The 23,009-nt window shown below is 46.4% G+C and overlaps 1 protein-coding gene across 1 annotated transcript in view; it reads right to left on the bottom strand.

The window, feature by feature from the left end:
- The window catches only part of ABLIM1 (actin binding LIM protein 1), a 208,949-nt gene that overhangs the window by 26,026 nt on the left and 159,914 nt on the right, over positions 1 to 23,009 (bottom strand). The window contains exons 7-13 of the mRNA XM_087823971.1: positions 20,545 to 20,632; positions 16,934 to 16,992; positions 14,526 to 14,609; positions 6,615 to 6,692; positions 5,711 to 5,866; positions 2,679 to 2,714; positions 1,480 to 1,609 (exon numbers count right to left, since the gene is read on the bottom strand). Of these exons, the coding sequence (XP_087680097.1) occupies positions 1,480 to 1,609; positions 2,679 to 2,714; positions 5,711 to 5,866; positions 6,615 to 6,692; positions 14,526 to 14,609; positions 16,934 to 16,992; positions 20,545 to 20,632 (631 nt within the window). The remainder of the gene's footprint in view (positions 1 to 1,479; positions 1,610 to 2,678; positions 2,715 to 5,710; positions 5,867 to 6,614; positions 6,693 to 14,525; positions 14,610 to 16,933; positions 16,993 to 20,544; positions 20,633 to 23,009) is intronic.

A 23,009-nucleotide genomic window follows, 5' to 3' on the forward strand; every position in this document is an offset into this window, starting at 1 on the left:
GGAGCTTGAGGGGCTCACTCAGACCGCAGCTACGCTCTCGGGACCCCGCCAGCCTCGCTTCACAAGGGCAGGCCTTGGAAGGAACACTTATAACCTCTAACCGTTGGCATTACACGTATCTGCAATCCCTTGCGAACGGCAGAGGGAGGGACGCAGAGGGTGGCAATTTCTAAAGGGTACTGACGTTAGATCCACGGCTGGGGCAGAGGGAAACTTCCTGGCGCTCGATCAGGACATGACCTTCAGGGAGACACTGTCCCTGACTGGCCACTCCCTCGCCCCTCAGAGGTCTCTGCAGCAATCTCCCGGCAGCCCTGTGTCATTCGGACAAGGTCACAGCTGGGGTCTCAGTGATCTCAGCAATATGCCCACACACAGGAGCAGCGGCATAAAGGGGTTCTTGTCACCCAGACAGACAAGGGCTTACATCCGGGCCCAGGCCCAGGGCACGAGTGAAATGGATATCGTTGTGCATGAAAAGAGAAAGGAATTCGTTGCCTGAAAATTCCCATTCCCTTTCAAATGAAAACGAGTGTACCTCAGCAAATGCTGAGCGTCGAGAAAACTGTACATTCCTAAAGGGTCAGATAGCAAACATTCAGTCCTCTACGAGCATTAAATCTATGGCTTTCACGGAAAGATTGCAGCCTTTTAACATTTTATTTCCTTTGGTTTTATTCTGTAAAGTACGTTAGCATATGAGGGGGTTTCTTCTCACCAGCCTGTGCAGAAGCAAAAAGCTTAAAATGAAATTTTCACCGAGTTTGTTTAAAAGGCCCAAAGCTTCCTCTGGGAATCCTTTCTCAGGGAATTCGGGATCTGCGCTGGGTTCCCGTTCTTTGTTTACTCCCCATGAGACACCCATAATAGGGACCAAATTCTGCACAGGGAAAGGTGAACTGAAGTCCGCTGCTGTTTCATATTCTCTACCACAATACATCTTTAATGCTTTTATGTTTTCCAAGTCCGATTCAAAATCTTAGGGTTGGAATGAACTGTAGAAGTTACGTACGATCCTGAGCTTGCATGCAATGCTTTATTCCAGGAGGCGCTCAACCACGTGCCCGGATAAATAAAGGAAATGTAATAAACCCATCAACAAATGGCCAAGAGTGGATCTTAGATGATGCTGACATGTCTAAAAGGCACATAAAAATATCTTTTGGAGATCTTCATTTTAAGTCTAAAAGTGATGGGATTTTCTGCGAGACTAAAAAACAAAACAAAACAAAAAACCCCCACAACTTCCTTTGTTTCCAGTCATTCCCTGTCAACATGTAGTTAATAAACCATAAGGAGTATCACCATAAAATAACTCTGTTTTAAGAAAAAATATAATGCTACCTATAGTTGGATATAAGTTTTCTTTTCTGGAAGAGGGCTGTGTATTCGGCAGCCAGCTATCAGGGATGGGGAAGAGACATCGCACAGAAACACGGACTATCGCACAGAGTGAGTCCCGGGGACAGCGGCCCTTACCGGGTCTGTGGAAGTGCTGGGGAGAGCGGGACGTGGTCGGAGTGTAGCTGTGGCGGCTGTACACGGGCGAGTTGATGGAGCCCTGGCTGGTGGACCGGTGGATCATCCGGTCCCGAAGGTCCTGGTAACCCTGGAAACAGGGCGAGAAAACGTGAGTACGAAGCGTGCATTCGGGCCAGCGTCACGGTAAAGTGATACCGGGTTCCAGAAGAGCTGCCCGGGGCCACCGTGGCCACCTGTTCATGGACACCCTGCAGGGCCCTAAAAACCTTAAATACCATGCAAACGTGCATTCCGTGGCCACTGCGTTTCTTCAAGACCTGCGGTGCTTGCACTTAACACAGTTTTAACAGGTCAGAGTTATAAACGCCAATGCTGATGGAGCTCTGGGATCAGAGGGAATATCTGCAATGATTACGTTTATATTGGGCTTTGAGCTTTATAAAGTGTGTTCACATACGTCGCTTTATCACATCGGAATAAGGAAGGTAGGACACGTGTCACCGCTTCCCTTTCCCACAAGCGCGGGGCGTTTCAGAAGGTTCCACGCGGGTAAGAGGCCGCGTGCGTGAGTGTAGCTCGTACAGTCAGAGCCCGCCTCCCGGCCCCGGGCCCCCCCCGACCCTAACCTCAGCCCCGTGCTGACCTCCAGCCCTCACTGTCCATACACTCATCTGGTGCCATCTGAAGTTGATTTTCCTGGAGAATGGGCTGGTGGTGGCCTCAAACCCAGTGATTCTACTTCTCACTTTGGGAAACATATCCCGAGGAAATAATAAAAAAAAAGATCTTTAAATGGAAAAAATTACTCTAAGATATTTATAATACCACCATTTATAAAGACAAAACTATGTGTTACATGCTCAACAAACTGGGGAATAACCAAGTAAATTAGGGCACACACCTCCAGTGGGTGGAGAACAGTAACACCACATTGGGACAAGTGGCCTCACTCCCTGCAAACCCTTTCCTACGACTCAGAGGCACAGGCTTAGGCTGTTTTTAATCCTGTCTCTATTTAAAGAGAGATTTACTGCTGTGTCTTACAGTCACATCTCACATGCAACGAGCCCTACAGTCAGCATCATCTTGCACACAGTTCTTCTTTTATTTAATGTCCTTCCCCCCAAATCCCAGTCTAGGAAAGGTCCGAGTGACTCCCCAGTTCCACTCATTATAATTTTCAAGATGGCACTTACTTCTGCTGATGGAGTGGGAGACAAAGTCCTTGGAGACTAGAAGAATAAAAGAGAATTTAAAATCACTATGTTTATTAACTTATCAGTTTTAATTAGTGTTGCATATCAGCATCATCTGGAGGCATTATTCCAAATACACGTGCCAGCACCCCTTGCCTGTCCCTGTCCCCTGCTTCAGTAAGTTGAGAGTGGGGCTGGGACAGGTACACAGTGATGAAGTCCCCGGGTGACTGTGGTGCCTGTCTCTGCCTAAGGACCATGGGCATATGTTGTAATGTGTTAGGTGACTGAGCTGGACAAATAAGAATTTCTTGCCCTATATGCTAAAATACGCTGTTTGCTCCCATGAGTTACTGTCTACTGAAACACAGAATTCTGTACATAGGACGACTGACAAAACTATAACCACAGCAATAACATAAGATGGTTTGATGACTAAAATAGGCCTGTAATGACCAGGTCTGTGGCATCCTACCCTCGTGGCCTTGCCAACCTCACCACCATTCACCTTCAGGCTTCCATCCTCCCAGGCACACAGGCTACCTGGGGGCCATCAATGGGCCTTACCCTCTCTCTCACCTCGGGGTCTCTGCACTTTCTGTCCTGCCAGCAGGGCTCACTCCCCATCTTCAGTGAGGTCCATACGCAAATGTACAACCCCACAGTGCCTTCCGAGACTCTCCTACTTAAAGTAGCACCCAGCCCGGCATGCTTTCTCCTTAATCTCTTCCATTTTCCCTCATAGCACTATCACCCTGTAATATTATATTATACATCTGTTGTTTACTGTCTGTCTCACACTTTAGGCTGCAAACTCCATGAAGGGAAGGGCTCCATTCATTTACAACTAAGCATTCCCAGTGACCAGAGCAGCTCCTGGCATATATCAGGGGCTCAACACATATTTCCTAAATGAATGAATGAAATGCTAACAATTAAAATGCACAACAATTTCAACTAGAAATGGTGCAAAGAAAGCATTCCGAAGACCATGGCGACTGGTGAGTTTCCCAGTTTCAGAATTTGCCCCCTTCTCCAAATACACAAGAAGCTGCGGGCTCTCGCGCACGCCAGACTCCCTCGCGCCCCATGGCCAGTCTGCGGCTGCAGCTGCCTCGGGGGCCCCTTGGGAGCAGCAGCCTGCTGAGCAGGCGTCTGGACCCACCCTACTCCTGCTTCCTGAGGCACACAGAATCTCGAGTTTACTCCGCCGGTGTTTCTAAAACGGCAATATAAGGGTTCTATGAAAGAAGTCTTAATAACTAAAGGAATACATAATCGAACAGCTTGGAAAGCTTTCTAAGTTGGAAGATCCATGTACTGGGAAGAGTTCACTAATATGTCTGATTTCTGAGTGGGGGACCCCTCTCCCCCGCTGAGGTTCTCTGCTCGGAGAAACCCAAAGGTCATTATTCCGGGTTCTGACAGTAACGATGCCGATTACGATAGCAGCCAGCATTTTTGTTGAGCACTTACTATGTGCCAGGTATTATTCTAATCTAAGTATGTCACTTAATCCTTGCAGAAAACCTCTTAAGGTACTGTGACTCTCTTGACTTTACAGATAAGGAGACCGAAATATGTACTTTTCCCAAAGTCTTATGGTGAGTACCTATCAGAGTCTGGTTTCAAAGCCAGAAATCTTCGCTTCAGAGTCCAAACTCTTGAGTTCTTTTGTTTTACTGCCCAAAATGGAGCCACTGGGAAACACACAGAAACACCCCAAAGTCCCAAACACCATAAAGCAACTCACTTTCCCCTTGCTTGTATGACTTGAACACTAGAAAATTCTCAATCCACTTTCTCCAGGATCAGCCCCAGTGCAGGTTGCTCAGGAACCTCCCTTTGCCCTTTATTGTCTATTAAACTCTCCAGGGCCCAAAGGCAACCGAACCACCCAGGCCAGTCAACCTGCGCTTGGGCGGCCGCAGATGCAGCGACAGCTCTGCGACCGGCCACTAGGTGGCACTACATGAAAACGGGTATCACTTCCCTGCCCAATGGACCCTCTCAATGCAGAGCTGTATTCTGGAGTAAAGTCCTGATTGGAAGATGAATAAAAAGAATAATATATTATACTTATAAATAAATATAATTACAAAGAAATATTCTATAATAATTGTGAACAAATTAAACAAAATCACCGCATTTTCATGCTTTTTCTTCACCTAAGATCTCACAGCGCTGTGCGATGGTAAGACAGTTTAGTCGGTTCTAACCTGGGTCGAACGGCTGATTTCAGCCCACTGCTTGAGCAACGTATATCTGAGAGGACTCAAGTTAGTCTATAGATGATTCCAGTTGAAAAAATAAAAGGGGAAAAAATTTAGAGGAAAAAATAATTTAGGCCAGGGGGACACAGACCAGCGCCCAAGAGACCTGGGAAGGAGGTGACGGCAGGAAACTGAGACCCCACGGGGCTCAGAGGCTCTGGGCAGACAGCAGGATGGGTCAGGACGGTTGTCACATGGCCAGTCATACAACTGGCATGTGGAGTCCCCATGTTAAGCCAGGAATTTTGAATCCAGAACGCTGGCTCATGCTCCTGTCCTATTCTCTGGCACCATTCTCTCGGTTTTCTTCCTATTTTTTCCCATTCTAATTATCTGCAGCTGTCAAAATTTAGGGGGCGTACTCTCTCCCCTCATGATCCCCATAAATATAGTTGTTTGCCCCGAGACCCAGATCCGCCTCCCACCCACCCCAAGGAGACCCGCCCTCCCTTATTCCTTCTGTGCGGCACAGGGACTCTCCAGACAAGCCTGGCTTCCCCTCAGCGCGCCAGGCCCCTAGGCTCTCACTCATCCTTCGCCGCTGTTTCCTGTGGGGTGGGTCTGCTCTCCTACCTCTCCACGACCTCCTGAGGGCGGGGACAGGCTTTTGAGTACCTCGAAGCAGCTGGTATGGAAGGCTGCAAACAGCGTGCACTCAAAAGGACCCTCTGACTTATTTGGACTCCAATCGGCAGTCCTTATGCATGTGACAAAAGAGAAGGGAGTTGCTGCACGACACAGCTTCTAGGAACTTCTTACCTCCCCCACGCTCTGTCTCTCCTGTTTGTCATCGTAGCCCGAAGTGTAGAAAGGCTCATAGGTAATAAGATCTGGACGTTCAATATCATAAATGGCCTTGACTTTGGGAATGGCTGCTAGATCCTTGTAATCGAGGATTTCATTGTCCACTTTTGCCTGGCAAAGAACAGAAAGAAAAGTTATTCTGCAGTCTCATCTTCGGGGAACTGTTGTTTGTGCTCATCCTAACTTGCTCAAAAAGTGACCACCTTAAAAATAAACAAAAACCAAAACACTTTGCTTAGCACAGCTGAACTCTTAAAAAAGTTGCCCATTTATACCACCTGCTAATCATATCAAAAAAATTAAAAGCTTAGGAGAAAGTCAATGTGGAATTCATCAAGTACAGAAGCCTGTGCACCTTCAGGATAATTACCTAAATTTATTCCAGAGAAGCAAATATAAAAAAATGGTCAGAAAATCCTCCCAGGTGGCTAAAAATAACTGCATATTTCATAAACTAGGTATTTAAATACCTTTGTGGCAGAATTTAAGAACACTCAGTATCAGCATTATAAAGTATAGAATTAACCCCCCAAATATCTATCTGCAAGTTAGGCGCAACAGTTTTTTAAGTTTTGCGTCACACTTCTGCATTTCATGGGTGGTCTGCTTGATTGCTCCACTGATGGTCACGTTCACAGATAAAAATTAAATGTTCCACTGATGGTCATGTTCACAGATAAAAGTTAAGTTCCTGAAAGAGAACATGACCGTGAAGGCTAATCTACAAAAATGAAAGCTGGGTCTCAGAACGGAAAGAGAAGTCATTCTGAATTATTCTATTCTGCATTATCCACTCTGCTGTTACAACCTGCTACCTCACTGTCCCAGAAGTCTCTAGAGCCCTGAAGTAGATACTTACATAGATCGTGTGACCTGGGGACCCAGGGATGCTGGAGCCCGGTCTGGAATAGATGCTTTCAGAGGAAGTCCTGGTAGGCTGTAAAACAGACAGAGGCTTGTAAGATTTCAGGCCATGGCTTCAGATTTAAGACTGGCCCGAGTCCCTAAGCTTTGCTGGTTAAACCAAGCTAGTTAAAAAAAAAGACTTGTAAGTTTTCTGAATAACTAGAGAGACAGGTAAATGAAAACTAGTTGAAAATGCAGGTGGGGCTTTTTTTTTTTTTTTTTTTACCTTCTCTCCCTTGTCCCCTACAGCACCTGGCTCTGCCTGCAAGCACATTTCTCTCCATCTGCATTACCACAGCCCCGGTCACCACCTCCGCGTCCAAAGGCGTGGTCTTGGAGGTCTTTCTTACTCCCCTGGACAGCTCTTTCTTGGAGAAAGAACTTCTAGTTCTACTTTAGGTAAAGGACCTTTCCCCCTTCGGTACTGTTTCTACTAGTATTTAGCAACTTCAATAGGAATGTGAGCCAAAAAGAACTTCTAGAAACTAGGATGTGGCATCACTAAGGAATTCACATCTGAAACAATGAGAGCCATCCCCACGTGGCCAACTCAAGGCTGGCAGTGATGAGACTCACTCTGACAGTAAGAGTGAATCCTCTCGGCCAGGGTCTCTGGCATCCAAGACACCCAGGGCGGATGGGGTTGGGGACTCACACTGTGTACAGGTGGGCCTGTGCCAGGCTCAGGGCGTCTGCCCCTCCCGCACAAGCCCTGCCACGTGCAAGCACCTTCCTTCTAGGGTTACAATTTTCCAACCACAGGCGCATCTCAATATGAGAAAATTCCCAATTCTGAGCATATTGAGAAAGGAAGGATTTACATAATAACACTACTCAAAAAAGTCCAATTCCTTGATCCATTTCCTAATCAAAACACAGGACTGACACCAAGTGCCTCCCTCCTTTAAAAAGAGATGCCACCCTCGGTAAAGCTGAGCCAACATGCACCCTGTGGGGACTAATGAACCACAGGCCTTCCTTGGCTTCCAGGGACCAGGAGCTACCATTTGCCAAACCCAAGGTCAAAGTGAAACTTCTTAAGTAACAACAGAAGAATGCCAATAGCAGCTAACATTTATTGCCCACTTACTATGTGGCAGGCCCAGTGCTGAGCCCTTCCCAGGCATGATCTCATTTAATCCCCTCAATAGCTCCAAGCCACACAGGTAGGCAAGTGGCAGGATCTGAATCCTAAAGACAGAGCCCAAGCTCTTAATCCCGGCACTAAAATTTTCCCCATAGTGTAAGATAACTGTGACCATTTCCCATCAACATAGCTGTGGGGCAAATGAGGTGGAAATAAAGAAAAATATTGAGAGCAAGTAGCAGAAAAGAGTGCCTGTGAACTGAAAATATTTTACTGTCATTAGCTCTATAAGAACCCAGCACTAGCTGACCGTGCTGGGGTGGGGTAAGGACCCTGCACTGGCTCCCTGTGCTGGGTGGGGTAGGATGCAGGACAGTCAGATGTCTTCAGTTACTGGCGTTGCTATGACAAAGGCCTGTTTTCGTTAACAAGCAGCTAGGACACTGTGTGCATAACCACGTGTACACTGAGCCTTGGGGTCTCTCCCACGTTACTCATCCTGACTTTCTGCCAAATGCGGGTCAGGGATACTTTCTGCCTTTGCTGCAACGATGCGCCTGGGATGGCTCTGAAGTTTCTGTTCTCCCCTGCACGGTGCGTGCTCAGGAATACAGCTGGAGAGCACGTGCGTGCGGGAAGGCATCTCCAGTGCTCTCTCGCAGGGATGAAGAACTCCTTGGAGAGACGAGGCCCATGGCCGAGCCAGCTGTCTCTCTCTGCCTTCCTCCTTCGCTAGATCAGGTGGTCCAGGGAGTTACTCGGGCGTTCTCAGAAGCATCTATCGGGTTCATTTACTAGTGTTGTTGGGTGAGAGGTTTGAAGAATTACCCACCAATCTGAACTTCTGTCTCATTTGATTCCTTAAAGGCTTTCAGATCAGAAGCACTTCCACTTGGTATACCCCTGGCCCAGATTCTCTGTCACCAAAATAAATAGTTTAGATCTTTAAAGTCAGATAGTTTTCAAGGTGAAGCCAATGTTCACCAAACCCACTGAAGCTCTGGCTCTTGCTAGAGAGATCACCCACGCGGCCGCGGCCATGTGCATGTTCCAACTACTCAGCGGTACTTGAGAAATGCTCAAGATGTCGCTTGGAGAGGCCCAAACGGTGCTTTCTTCCACTGCACTCAGCACCCGTGGCGCCTGCTTCATGCTGAGCTCCCGACCTTCCTGCAAAATTCACCTCCACGGTCGTCTTGCTTGCGGGTGGATTAGTCTTGCTTGCCTATTTTCGTACCATAGCCCCTCTCTGTTTTCCTGTCTAAAATGAAATAATGGCATAAAACACAACTCTGTGTCATATACTACAGCGAGGTGACAAGGCTGGCTCTGGAGTCCAGTAACTTGGTTCAAATCTTGGCTCTACTGGTTGTGTGACATCACATGGGGTTTTCTTTCTCTTCTCTCTCTTCTTTTGACTTCCTTGGGCTTCAACGTCTCCATTTATAGGCTGGAGGAGAGAGTACTAAGAGCCCTTACTTCCCAAGCAGGAATGAGACAATACATCCAAGGCTTCAAGCACCTTGCCTGGCACATGGCAAGTGCCAAGCATTTCTCAGATATTTGACATTAGACTGGATTTCTCAGCCAGTTAATCTCAAATAACGAGGGACAGCGCTGACTGTTTTATTCCTCATGAGAGGACAGTCCTTTCAAACGTGAGCTGCATAGACTAGACTTCCCTACAGCTACCACACGTAGGTGCCTTCCCATCAGAGCTCAGATACATTAAGTAATTTATCACAGCACGTGGCGCAACAGTCCCGCCTGGAGCTGACAAATGCCCTTCCCCTTCTTGAGAACGCCGCTATGAAGCGATTCTGTATCGTCCCGAGGCAGTGACTTCCTGCTTGGGTCCCAGGGTTAGTAGTTAACGCCCTCCTGGGCTGTATGGCGAAGGCCTCGCATGGGCCTGCCTTATCTGCCGGGACAGCGCCTGGTTGGCTGCCTCTTGACCTGTGCTCAAGGCTTAAACGGCACACAGGGATCGCCTGCTTTTTGTCAGAGTCCCTCATGGCTCCCAAAGTGTATTTATTTGCTCAATAGGCAGAGATTAGAGAGGTCTCTCCCTTGTGAAGGTAATAAATATACTTTGAAAAACTGAACTATTGTTCTGGAGTTTCAACCTTAAATATTTGGAATTTTACACTGCAATTCTAAACATTTTAACATGTTGAATTTTAAATAAACATTGTTTATTATTAAAAGAACCCCTTTTGCTCTCCTACCTGCATTTTTCCTTCTAATTAAGACCTAACTTGCTGAGGGTCTCTATCCATCAAACATCTTCCAAAGGCCCAGAGCTGTCTTGCAACAGAGCGGCCCAAATCCACGCAATGCAACCTCAAAAGCACAGATTACTCACATGCTTTCCCTCTTTCCAACCCCTTCTTTACCCAAAATTTTACAGATGATCCATGTTCCTGAGGATGATCCTTATGTGCAATTATTTAACCTAAATTACGATTTCGGCCCATTCAGATAGCCAGGCTAACAACAGAGACCCAGCAATTAACTAAATGCATTCGATAACCCAGTGGGTCCGCAGCCGTTGCTTCTGGAATCCTCTGTGAAGGTTACGACAAACAAAATTACCCTCTTGCCTATGCTATAAATGAAGATCACTTCTCACATCTCTCCCTAACGCATGCCTGCTTCTGTGTTACAGAGAAAGGAAGCGAGGCCCTGCGGTGAGGCTGTCGAAAGCACGTGCAGTCTCTCCTTCAGCTTGGCAGAAAAACCAGCTTGAAAGCACAGTTGGAAAAATCTGGTTCTTTGGCAAAAAGGAAAAAAAAGAAAGAAAAGGGGAAAAAATGGGGCAGAGAGAGGGTGGAGAAGGCATATAGATATAGAAGAGATTATAGGCTGTGACCTCTCAAAGCATTTTGCCAATAAGAGGGGTCAAAACGATTTAATCCGTATTTGGCGACAGGAGGAAAGGAGCCTTCTGGCTGTAGGTGGCAGTCCTCACTCAGTCTCTCCCGAAGATGTCTGACCTACATTTACTTCCTCAGCAAATGGTCAAGTGCTCACTTTTGATTTCCATAAAGTCTTTTATTTTCCTCAAAAAAAAAAAATCGACAGAGAGAGGTCTCACCAGAAGACTAAAGCTCATGTCAAGGGGAAAGGGGGAAAATGGCATTTGATCACTAACAGCAGATGCTTGAAAAGGCACGTCTTTTGGTTTTCTGTATGAAATCTTTTGAAAAAGCCCTCTAACTACGTTCTGACTGATTTCCCCTATGCCTTGGCATTGCCCACCTGTCTGACCATTCAGAAGACACAGTCACAGAAAGACAATGACACTGAAGAGCTCCAGCTCTTGTCATTCTTCAAATATTGACCATTTACAAAAAAACTTACCAGAGCTCTGCCTGGCGAGCGAGCAGAGAAATGACATTTTCCATTTTCCACTTACTTTCCGTCATGGGCCACCACGCACGCCCGGTCCCTTCTTAGGAGAGCGCGAAGGCCCTTTAATGCCCGCCCTTCCCCACTCCGCAGGAGCAGGATGCCGAGACTACGTTAATCTACTTTGCGTTTACCCAAAGCCATGCTCTAAGGAGGGAGAGAACTACAGGCAGCTGGCAATCAGGTGGGAAAGATCTTACGAGCACCTATGGGACAACTACGGATACAAGGCGACGGACACCTTGTACGAAGTGCTGCTGAGGTTCACAGTGCCTGCCTTGGCTTTTTGTTGACGTTCACCACACAAGGCGGTGGTAGCTGCAGAAGAAGGAATACTTTTAAAATCTGCATACACTGACTGTTCACTCCGAAGTCAAGAAGGGGTGAAATCAGCTACTTTGGAAAAAGGAATTTGTGTTTGAGAGGAAGCAGGAGGGGCTTCTGGGCACAACCCCCCTTTCTCTGGAGAGTTTCACAAATGCCATCAGCATTCACTGTGGCCAAGAGGCCTCAGTGTCTTTCCAGTTTACCTCCTAACACCTATACATCCTGACGGATTGTAAAGACCAACAAAAATAAATATTCGAATAGAGTGAAAGCTGGGAATAAAGCACTATGTGTTGTAGCGCCCTTAACAAAACAATAACCCACGTCATTATTTCCTTGGTCTAGACATACCTAAGACTCTAATGAGCTCCTCTAAAAAAATATACACATGGGCCCCGGCCTGTGTGGCTCAGCTGGCTGGAGCATCATCATGTGCCCTGAAGGACTGCTGGTTGGGTTTCCAGTCAGGGCACATGCTGAGGTTGTGGGTTCGATCCCCAGGGGCGCACATGCTGGAGGCAACTGATCCATGCTTGCTCATACACCCATGTCTCTCTCTCTCTCCTCTTTCCCTTTTCCTTTCTCTAAAATAACCCGTAAAACATATGGGTGAGGATTTAAAAAATATATATATACATACACACACACACAAAATATACACATGGTATTTTGTACACAGGGGTTGGCAAATGTAGGTTTATAGTTTGTATGGAAAGTAATATAAAACTAAATAATAATACAAGAATAAACTCTTTCACACACTCACAACTGTAAGCCTACTTTTGCCCACCCCTGTATTACAGGTTTGTAAGTGCATATAATATAACAGGTGGATGTTAGTTTTCAAAAGAAACAACAATCTCACGCCCAGTTGTATGGCAGCCCTTTCATGCTCTGGACCCCAAAGCTACAGCAGAGAAGCCCACTTTTAGAATGAAAGCAAGTGACCCACTCAGGTTATTACAAACGTGGTCCTGGGAACATCATGTGCTTTGTCTACGATGAATGACAACAGGAATTACAAACGCTCAGTACTGAGTTTTACCTATACGCACAATCTGCTATTCACATACAATTCTTCAACGACAATGGGTGGAGGGGACCTTGTCCAATGGCCTGCTTTCTCTGCCAGGTCCCAAGCTGTCTAAAAGTTTCTGTGATGGAGTTACATGTGACTTCACTGATATTTATGGCTGGATAGCCGGGATCAGATGTCCCTTTTGAATAACAGGATAGGAAGAGAGAGGTTATTAAACACAGATCTCTCTCCTCTAACCCATACTTCTCTCGATGCTCCACATCTCTTCAATTTAAAGGTCTGAGGGGAACCAAAATATTTCACACTTGATGGTGGTCTTTTTCTTCAAGTTATGAGAAGCATCCGCCTTAGGCTGGTAAAATAGAACACTATTTGAGTTATAAAGTATACTGTTAGGGGGGGAAAATCCAAAAACTACTGAAAAAGCAACTTCTTGCCGAGCAGAGGTACTAATACTGAGCAATCCTCATTTACAGCGAGGATTATCTTTGGCTCACGAGACTATAATTTCACTTTATGGGAAAAACCCACTGCTGGAGCTAAGCCTTTAAGGTAGAATGAAAATCATATGACAAATACAAGCTGGGGCTTAATCCAGCATCCTGGGCAAACACAGCACAGCTGAGGCCTAGGATCTGCAGTTAAGTCTTGCTGCTTAGGATCTGCGTAGCCTTGGGAGGCCTTCATGCTATAGCTTGAGAAACATAGGCTTGATGCCTAAAAGATTCTTTTCCGCTCTAAAACTCTATACATCTAACTGTTTCAAATCATTAGAAGGAGAAGTTTAAACCGAAACTCTTCTAGATCTGGCAGGCACAGAAAAAAGGTGTAGGCACGATGCCCAGACGAAAGGGCTGCACTGCAATCTTGAGTTGTCCGCAAAGCTACAAAATGGGCTTCATCTGGGCAAAGATGGGATTGTGGAAAGTTACTTTGTAATTTAACGGGCCAAGGTTTCAACCGATTCTCAGAGGCCCTGCAAGAAGGTCAAGCCTGTGTCCGGAACACAGCTCATCTGGAGAGCTGGCTGAGTGTGCTCCCCGCTTCTGCAGGGCGCCCGACGGGTCAGGCTGCTCTGCTGGGTAAACACCATCAGACCTGGCCAGTATTTAATGCGCTCCTCTCTTTGTCCTCCCAGCTTTCTCTCTCTCCCTCCCACCTTGTGCAATAGTTGAAGAAACACGAGTTATGGGCTCAGAGAGACATGGGTTCCAACCCCGGCCCTTCCACTTCCTTGTGGGGGCGGTAACTCTGGGGGGAAGTTACTTAACTGCGATAGGCTCAGTCTCTCCATCTGTAAAATGGGAATAAGGACAGCTCTCTCACGGGAATTCTTAGAAAGAGCAAATGAGAGTGCATGTAAATCTCCCCGCCTCTGAAGAACAGGTGCCTGGTCTCATTTGTTTCCTTTCCTAGTCACTACTCCTTTCCTGAGCCAAACCACTCCCTACCCAAGCCTTTTCCCAGCGCCATGCTTTTGCTGTTCTCTTCGGGCCATCCCTGTCTCGTCACCTCCACATGTTCAAAATCTTGTCCAATCTCCAGGAAGTGCCCCTTGGGACCCTTTTGCTCATCTGACATTTCTTGACCTATGTGATCCATTTCCTGTGATACGTTTCTATGCTATTTCACAATTATTTATCTATCTGTCTTCTCTTCCCTACTGGTCTATGTCTACAGCATCCAGCTCACACTATACCTGGATGCTTGGCAAATTATTCGTTCAGTGAACAAACGTGGGAAACACAGGGCCACAAGGGTAGCTTCTAATGTGCTTGCTTTAATCAAGACAATGCTTTAGCCACTGCTCTACATAAAAACGTTGATCAGAGAAGAAAACAGCCAGAGTCAGAATGTGAGATGCAGTCTGTGGGGTGAGAAAAGCATGGGCCTCTGCAGGAGCTGGAGGAGTTATGTGGGAAAAGCAGCACAGGGAAGGGAAGCGACAGAAGCCCGGGCTCGGCATAGCACGCGAGCCTCAGCCTACACACGGTGCCAACCTGCAGTGACGGAGACCGTCCTGTGCGTCGGATCAGGCTTTTGGGGTAAAAGAAATCGGAGGAAAAATGCCGAATGTTTGGCCGCTGCCGTGAAACAGGAAAAAAGGGAAGAATGAACAGAGAAATAAACTCAATTCAGAAACACTGTAAAAAAAAAAAACCTTTGGGAAAACTAATTTGAGAGTCAACGTCAAGGGTGGTTGCTTTAGTTGATGTGTGTGAATGTGTGTTTGCGGGCCCCTGTTTAAAAGCATATTAACTAGTCCTCAAAATATAGTATATGTGCCTCCGCTCCAACGCCCCTGTTCCTTTCCATTTATTTTGGCTTAGACATCCATGCACAGAGAAAGAAGCCAGTGAAGCCACTGAGAGATGTCCCCTTAAGAATTTGTTGTTACAAACACCCTGTGAGTTCTCAAATATCAAGAATGTGGATTACTCAGTGGCGCTGCTGACAGACTCTTAAAACATTTTCATTTTGCTATGGTAACCGCACTAATGTGACACCCGGTGAAAGGCTGCAAATGTGGGCTCAAGATTCGTGATCCGTAGATACACCCTTAAGAGAGCACAAGATTCAGTCCCCTTTTCAAAGACCAAGTCCCCTCTAACCCTCACCAGGTCAGCAGGGACCCCGCTCGGGGCACACTGGAACCTCTTCCCCTTGGAGGTACAAGGGTGACGTCCCAAAGGTGAACAAGCCGAGGGCGGGCCTAGCCTCCCAAGTGGAAACAATGACCTTAGGAGGAGAGCTTTGGAATTCTCTGGTAAGCTTCACAAAAGGGAGGAAAAACGAGCCCCTCTTGGCTAGAGTGAGTGGAAGGATTCACCGGGTGTTTTCATAAGCTCATCCAGAGGGTTCCATCAAGATGCAATTAAAAGTGTTGCTTTTTAAAAAATCATTTTAGTACCACCATCTGCAAACCCAAGCAATCCTTCCTTAAAGAGAAGAGACCACATTCATGCAGCCTGGCCTCATGAGCATTCTCCTCTGTCTCCCAAAAGACTTCACAGGGGATGAAGTAAAAATGATTATTCAAAAGACAGTGCAAACCACTGGCTACTTGGGTGGTTTCTGAGCAGCATCCCCAGGCTATGTTGTGAATTTTGCATTCTTGTGATAAAAGTGACAATAAATAAGCACTGTCTTTAACATTGTAGTAGGTTATAAAGATAACCTGTTTCCAAAGCATCCACGGTTCCCCCAAAACCCCAGAATCTGGAGCTAAAACACAGGCGACTGGGCCAGTGGTGCCTGCCTGGGCAATGGACTGGAGGGTTATAGACATGTGCTCAAGCTGATGCTATATGTCATAACAGAAACCCAAACCATCCCGATATTGGTGGGCCAATTCTTTTTCAGTTTGTCTTATCTTTGCTCAATTATTCTGAGAAAAAGTGGGTGTGTTTTTCCTCCAGTTAAAGTATGTTCCTACTGGGGTTACATCCATAGCTTCTTAGGCCTGTTAATGGCAGGTCACGAAGAAATGAGACCACAATCTTGGGTCTGGCCTTCAAAATAAATTCAGTCCATTCTTTTCCCTGAGACACCACGTGGGTTACAGTCAAACTCCAGTTTTCCCAAGGGTACTACTCAGTTAGCTAAATACAGACACTGTGGCCTGGATCTGGTCTGATTATTGCCACAGTGAAAAACTGGGAGCACCTAGACAGGATATGGATAGTAATGACCTTACAACTGTGTATGCTCTTTGCTTCTGAAACCAATAAAATGTCCTCTGGTGGTGTTCTGAGGATTGACTAGGACCAGAAGGCTTTAGGAGGGAGAGAAAAAGAGGGTCCATCCTTTTGCCCGTGTGCTCAATGGTCTAGGATGGTTACTAAAACATTGTGATGCTATCTAAAAGTTAAGTTCTCAAACCACCCAGCACGCTTGTCCACACTGACATGTCTGAATTCAGCATTATTTCCCCAAACCATCAGCATTTGGAGGTAGAGGTTCCCCGGTGAATCTGGATCTGAGAGGGTGGTAAGATGTACCAAGAGCTGAGCACTGGATGCAGAGTCTAGGTTGGAGTGTTGCATTCTAGGCTAAATATAAAAATGTTTGGTGAGGAGGTTGCCAGACATTGGACCTAGAACTTCATGGGTCACTTTTTTCACACTTAGATGGTTGTACATTTCCCTTGAATGCTTTCCTAAGAATCTGCCTAGTGAGGCAAGGCTTCCTTTGTCCAACACAAGCATTTGGAACAAAAATCACAATCAATTTAAGGTAGGAGGGAACCTCCTTCCCTGGCCAAAGGGCCTTTCAGCTTGGTCTGCTATAGAGGAAAACAAAGTCATGGCAAAGCCATTTCACCCCCATTCCAGCCCCACGAATCAGTCACCATGAAACACATGGCCTGCAAATGCACCTGCCATCACATCCCTAATGACTTCCTTACCCGCAGCTTCTCCTCCGTCTTGGTAGACTGCTTACAGTCGGGATGCCAAACGGTAGAACCTGGAAAGACATGAGGCAGCGCTGAGAGCCGGGGAAATGGAACAGAGCCCTCGTCCTGTGAGACAGGACTGAGAGGGTTCATACTCTCTCCCCCCGCACGGGAGTGTTGGAGCCCCGAGGCGCATGAACCAGGACCGCTCCAAACCCTGGGCGAGTTTCCCTCACCTCTCCTGAGCTTGGCCTATGGAGGTCATGATTCTTGACCACAGAGATCCCCAGCTAAGCACAGGAGTGTGTCTTGCAAGGGACATGTAGTTCTTGGCTGAGTTATTACCCTTGAAAAGTATTGTCTGTGTGCTTACTACAAGCTGCATTTAATTTCAGAAATAGAAGCCATCGGCACGTCTAAGTAACATCAGAATGACCCAGCGATTTAAATGAGGGAAATAAAGTCCAACCAGATTGTCTACATTCAGAAGCAAAACTCACTGGGTTTGTTGTTGATCCAATTATACGTAGTCATCTACCCAGATATGGGATATCGGACCAACGCGCAGAAAGGCTGAAAGTTATGTGACAAATCCAGAAGTTTCCTTTATCTTTCAACCTTTTAATTAACTTTAAAAAAGGTATTCACCGTTAAACTAGTGAAGCTACTACGTAAGTATCGTTTTCTGTTTCTGGGTCAATGCCCCACTTTCTCGGACTACACAGTATTTTCACGGATGGTCCCAGAACTAAGCAAAACATGCATATCCCATAGAAAGCTGTTATCTTGTCAAAATCCAAGCCTGCCTATGTAATTTTGTATGGCCAGATATTCATGTCACTTATAAAACTATAGATAAGAACTATATGTAAGTCCTATGCTCATATAAGGATATGCTCAAATGTGGGGATGGGCGGGAGAACCAGAAGGACACTTAAAAGGATTTAAGCGAATAAAGTTGCTAAGTTGAAAGCAGTGAGCAAATGATATAAATTTAACAAGAGTCTCTATGAATAAACACTGTCTGCCTTTCATTATCAGAATCTTTATCTCTTTAAACAGCAATCTGTTGTACTTGACACCAAATTAAAATAACTCTTGAATTACTATATATCACTGAGCTAAAATAATATTCAACGAATGACAAGGAAAATACATTTCACATCCAAATAATACTTTAATCCCTATTTAACAACCACTGCCCCCTTATTTAACCCAGGGAGGGGGGAGGGAAGGGAGGGAGGGGGAGGGGGCAGGTAAAAATCAAACAAAAACCCGAGGGACACCACACAGTCCCTCCCGCACTAACATTTACTCCAGGGCTGCCTACAAAGCCCAGGACACCGTCTCAACATGGAGAGCCAAGGTCCTGGGGTCAGGGCGGGGCCCGGGAGGGTCTATTGCTTCGGAGGCCTTGGCCAGAACACCGGGTTTGCAGTGTCCCCTTGTCATCCAGAGGTCAGGCACACAGGAATGTGCCACAGAGAGAGCGTCAGACGCCGGGAAGACGAAACTGCTCTCTGTTCAAGGATGTGCCGAGAGGCAAGCAGAGCCCCGAAGCCCAAGAAGAGATGAGCAACGATCCCCGCAACTCTGAACGCAGCCCATCCTAGCAGATGGCTGGGGGTGTGCGCTGTCCTTGTGCACAGCTCAAGGTCACTCCGTCTGTTGGGCTTCCAGGCCCAGAGCTGCGCCCAGAGCCTCTGCGTCTCGGTTCCTAGCAGACACCGGGCTGACATGCATGCGTGTGTCTTTGTTTGTGAGTGCCGTGATGGACACACTAAAACCTAAAACGAAGCCTGGAGACCACGTGGACAATAAATCTGCTCCGTTCTGGAAATGCACAGGGACATCTGCCTGTTGCTACTGCAGATGCACAGCTTGTCCTCAGGGAAATGTCACACGAAGCCCACAGGAGACCATGGATTTGGGTTCCTGTCACTCGCCTTCAATGGGCCCTTTAATATTCAGTGATTTTATTTTAAATCACAGTTTTTCAGGGTGATCATCCTACATCTAGAAGGATGTTTGGGCTCTTAATTTCTCATATAGCTGGCATTTTTTAAAAGGAGAGTAGCCTAAGTTTTGCTTTAATATTCCAGAGTAATTTCTATAGGCTTTTCTGGGTTGTATAGAAAAACTGAGAGCAAAGCAAACCATTCATTAAAAATACAAAGTATGGCCCAGCCGTACAAAGTGTGGCTCAGTGGTTGGGTGTCGACCCATGCACCGGTATAGGTTGCTGGTTTAATTCCCGGTCGGGGCACATGGCCCGGTTTTAGGCTCGATCTCTGGCAGGGGGTGTGCAGAAGTCAGCCAATCGATGTTGATGTTTCTCTCTCATCGATGTTTCTATCTTTCCCTCTCCCTTCCTCTCTCAAAAAAATCAATAAACATATTTTTAAAAAATACACAGTATGACCTCACTTATATGTGGAATCTAATGAACAAAATAAATAGGTCCAATGACATGGAAGCATGGAACAGACTGACAGATCTCAGAGGGAAGGGGGGTAGTGCAAAGAGCTCAACCAAAGAACTTAGATGCATAATCCAGGGACACAGACAATAGTGCGGTGAAGGCCTGGGGTGGGGTGGGAGCTGGTCGGAGGGGGGAAGGGGGGGAGATGGGGGACATCTGTAATATCCTCAACAATAAAAATAAATTAAAGGAAAATATAGTGTTAGGTGCAAAGAGACATGAAGAAATGACATTCAAAGGCTGATGAGACCCAGCAATTACCGACACTTAACATGCAATAGCTCTTCGGGTTCTTGCTAATTTTACTGATAAGCCCTCCTCTAGTTAATGGCTCTTTTACAGCTAAAAATAGTAAAATGCTCGCACAGATGGTACTGTTTGCCTGGCAGAGAACTTTCCCCTAAAGCCTCTCCGCAAAGCTTCAGAATTTCAGAGTAGGTAAAACTAGTCATAGTTGTACACTGGGATAATTTCTCAAGACCATTTTCAATAATAATAAAAAAAATCTAATGGCCCCCTGGTAATCCCACCAGAAACGTCTCAATTTCTCTTTCAGGGACTCTGGGTGCGCTCTCTCTCTCTTCCCTTCCATATGAGAGCTAAGCCATCTTAATGGGATTAAGTATACGTGATGCAATTCACCAAATCTGAGAATCTCTTCTCTGAAAAACCCAGGAATAGCAGCCTGGGGGGGGGGGGGGGGGGGTGTCTCAACAAATCCTTCTGGCAGGAGAGTGAAAGGGAAAAGACAAAGTAATTATCCAATGAGTAGCATTTCTAGAACTGCTTTCTCTCTTTCATCTTTTGTTTCCCAAGCGTGCTCCTGGAGAAGGTTGGGAGGAGGCGGTGTGATCTTCACCCTTGTCCTCCATCCATGGCACCAAACACCCAGGCCTAGTCATTCATTTCAGCAGCAACACACTCGTTTGTTCACAGCCCCAGGGCCTCACTACTGGCATGTCAAGGGTATGGCTGATAATACGAACCCGTGAGGCAACTTCTGGCCACATTCATTTTAGACCTGGGTAGCGCTTGCAGCTAATGCAATGCCTCCTTCTCTAAAAACAATCCAACAAACAAACATAGCAAGGCTTTCTTTCCCCAGGTGGGAGAAGGTGCTGGGTTCCTGAGCCCCCCTTACCTTGAAGATACATTTCCTCTCCTTCTGTGAACATCTGATTGCATCTGCTGCATCGTGCACAGCTGGGGTGGTAATGTTTGTCACCTGCCTGTAAGAGAAGAGGTAGGGGACATTTAGTCTACTCCTGGTCACTGCCCCCAGCCTCTTTTCTGGACTTGGGGATTTAGAGGACAAGAGAAGATGCTGAGGCAGGAAAATAATTGTCCAACTGATCACACTTCCTACAACAACAGCCCTAGAAGCTGAAGCCAACCCCATTGGAACTGGGAGGGGCTCAAAGACCAGCTACTTGTGCCTGTCATGATGGAGCCGGGCCGCCTTGCCTCTTGGGGCTTCTGGCTTCCAGTTCTCTTGGCTTGGGCTCTCCTGGATGGTTGCCAGTTACACACCACGTGCCTGAGATGAGTCCACTCCCTCTCCCAAAAAACCTCACCTCAAAAACATTAACATCCGAATTGAGTCTGGAGGCTAATGTTGGTTTGTACTAAAGCAATAAAAAGAAAGAATTCTGTTAGCAGGTTCTTGCTCTCTTAGCCAAACAGTCTGAAAATAATAAAATCTACCCAGCTTATGTCACAATGAGAAAAACCATAGTGAAAGACATCATCTACTGCTTTTATCTCTGAAGGGGCCCCCATTCTCTTCAATGCCACTTACAACAATCTTTTGCCAAAATCTAGTGTTGTTTTCTGAAGAAGGCATTTTACTGCGGTGGCTCTGCATTATCCATAGACATGCCACAGTCCTAAATATGACAGATGCCATTACAGCAGGTGCTGACTTCCCCAAAGCGAAATGTCATTGGACACGGCGACAATTCTCTAGACAGGTGCCAAGTCACATTAGAGTCATGCTCCAAATGCATGCCTGAAGAAATGAAATCCTTTTGTTGATAGCTTGGCAAAAATCCTACCACCTAAAAATTATCAAATGCACTTTGCAACTAAATCATTTTATCAATCAACTAGAAAAACATTTCTTTTGCATTAACCATGTGGAAAGCAGTGCCAAGAGCCTCGGGATAGAAGTGGCTGTACCCTGCGCCTGCATGCATCTCAACAGGAAACCAGAGGCCAGAGTGATTCCTTTCTCACACCCTCCTAGAGAAACTTCAAAAGCTTGGCAACCAGATTGTGAGATGGTGCTCAGCGATACAAGAGAAGCAAGTGGAAAAAATGGAAGCCAGGAATAAAATCTTTTCAGTGGTATTTGCCAGAAAATTCCAGAAGTGGTGCTATTGTTCTTGTCAACACAGTGGTTGAGCATTGACCTATGAACCAGGAGATCACCGTTCGATTCCCGGTCAGGGCACATGCCCAGGTTGTGGGCTCGATCCCCAGTAGGGGGCGTGCAGGAGGCAGCCGATCAATGACTCTCATCATTGATGTTTCTATCTCTCTCTCCCTCTCCCCTCTTCTCTGAAATCAAGAAACAGAAGCATAACTATTTACTCAGTGCTTCCAAAAACCAGAGCTGGGCTTTGAGTCCAGGTCACCTGACTCCACACCTATTCTTGCTGAATGAACTGCCTCCTAAAAGCAAGAAGCAAATTCTCATGGAGAGACCTCAGCTCTGAACAGAAACACATCTTCCACGCTAATTGAGCTGAGGGCTGTACATGTCCAAACAATTGTTTCTCATACAGACCCCCGAAAAAAACCAAGGGTGTAGCACTGAAAGACAACTGAATGAAGTCATTTCCATAGAGGAGAAGTTAAACTACTGAGGTCGTTTTTCTTAAAGATCAAAGCTGATTCAGAGATGGTGCTTAGAATATCCAAAGGAAGAAATAAATTGCTTTCTTGTCCCTGAGAGTCACAAACACCGCTCTGGTTGACGGTGACTTCAGACTAAGGATATGCAAAGTGTTGGCTTAGTGCGCTGGCCTAGATGGGGAGTTTTCGAGCTTGACTGTGCATAAGCAGCACCCAGGAGCCTTTTAAATACTCAGAAACCTAAGCATATACGTTCTTTTTTACAGGCAAAAGGAAAGAAACCATTATTTGTACAGTTGATCCTGGAAAATACATGGAGTTTGTATGATGCTGTCTTTTAAATGCCGTCTTTTAAAGGTTAAAAATAGGTTCCATGACCCTAAGGTGGGGCCCACAAGTAAGCCTCTTTTTTATCCTATAAGCACTGAAATGAGTCTATATTAATCATCATGAACTGGGGAAGCAAGAGTCTGACTGGAGATGAGGAAACCGAAGGGAGTGGCAGGGATGCGCTGCTCACGGGGCAGGTGCACGGGTGCGGAGGGACCGGCAGAAGCACGCGAGCTCCCGGCCCTGCTCCTGCAGAGAGGCAGTGCGGGGGCTGACTCAGCCCACTTTGCACCCGCCGTTCTTCCCCTTCAAGTGGGAGAGGTTTCCAAGGCGCCCGGTCCGGCTTGATCTCCGAGCTGAACGCTCACCTGTCCCAGGAGGCTTTTTCCCTGAGGCAGCATCCTGAACAGGCAGGGTAAC

Source organism: Miniopterus natalensis, chromosome 14 (assembly GCF_054644295.1).
Source record: "Miniopterus natalensis isolate mMinNat1 chromosome 14, mMinNat1.hap1, whole genome shotgun sequence".
Lineage (NCBI taxonomy): Eukaryota > Metazoa > Chordata > Mammalia > Chiroptera > Miniopteridae > Miniopterus > Miniopterus natalensis.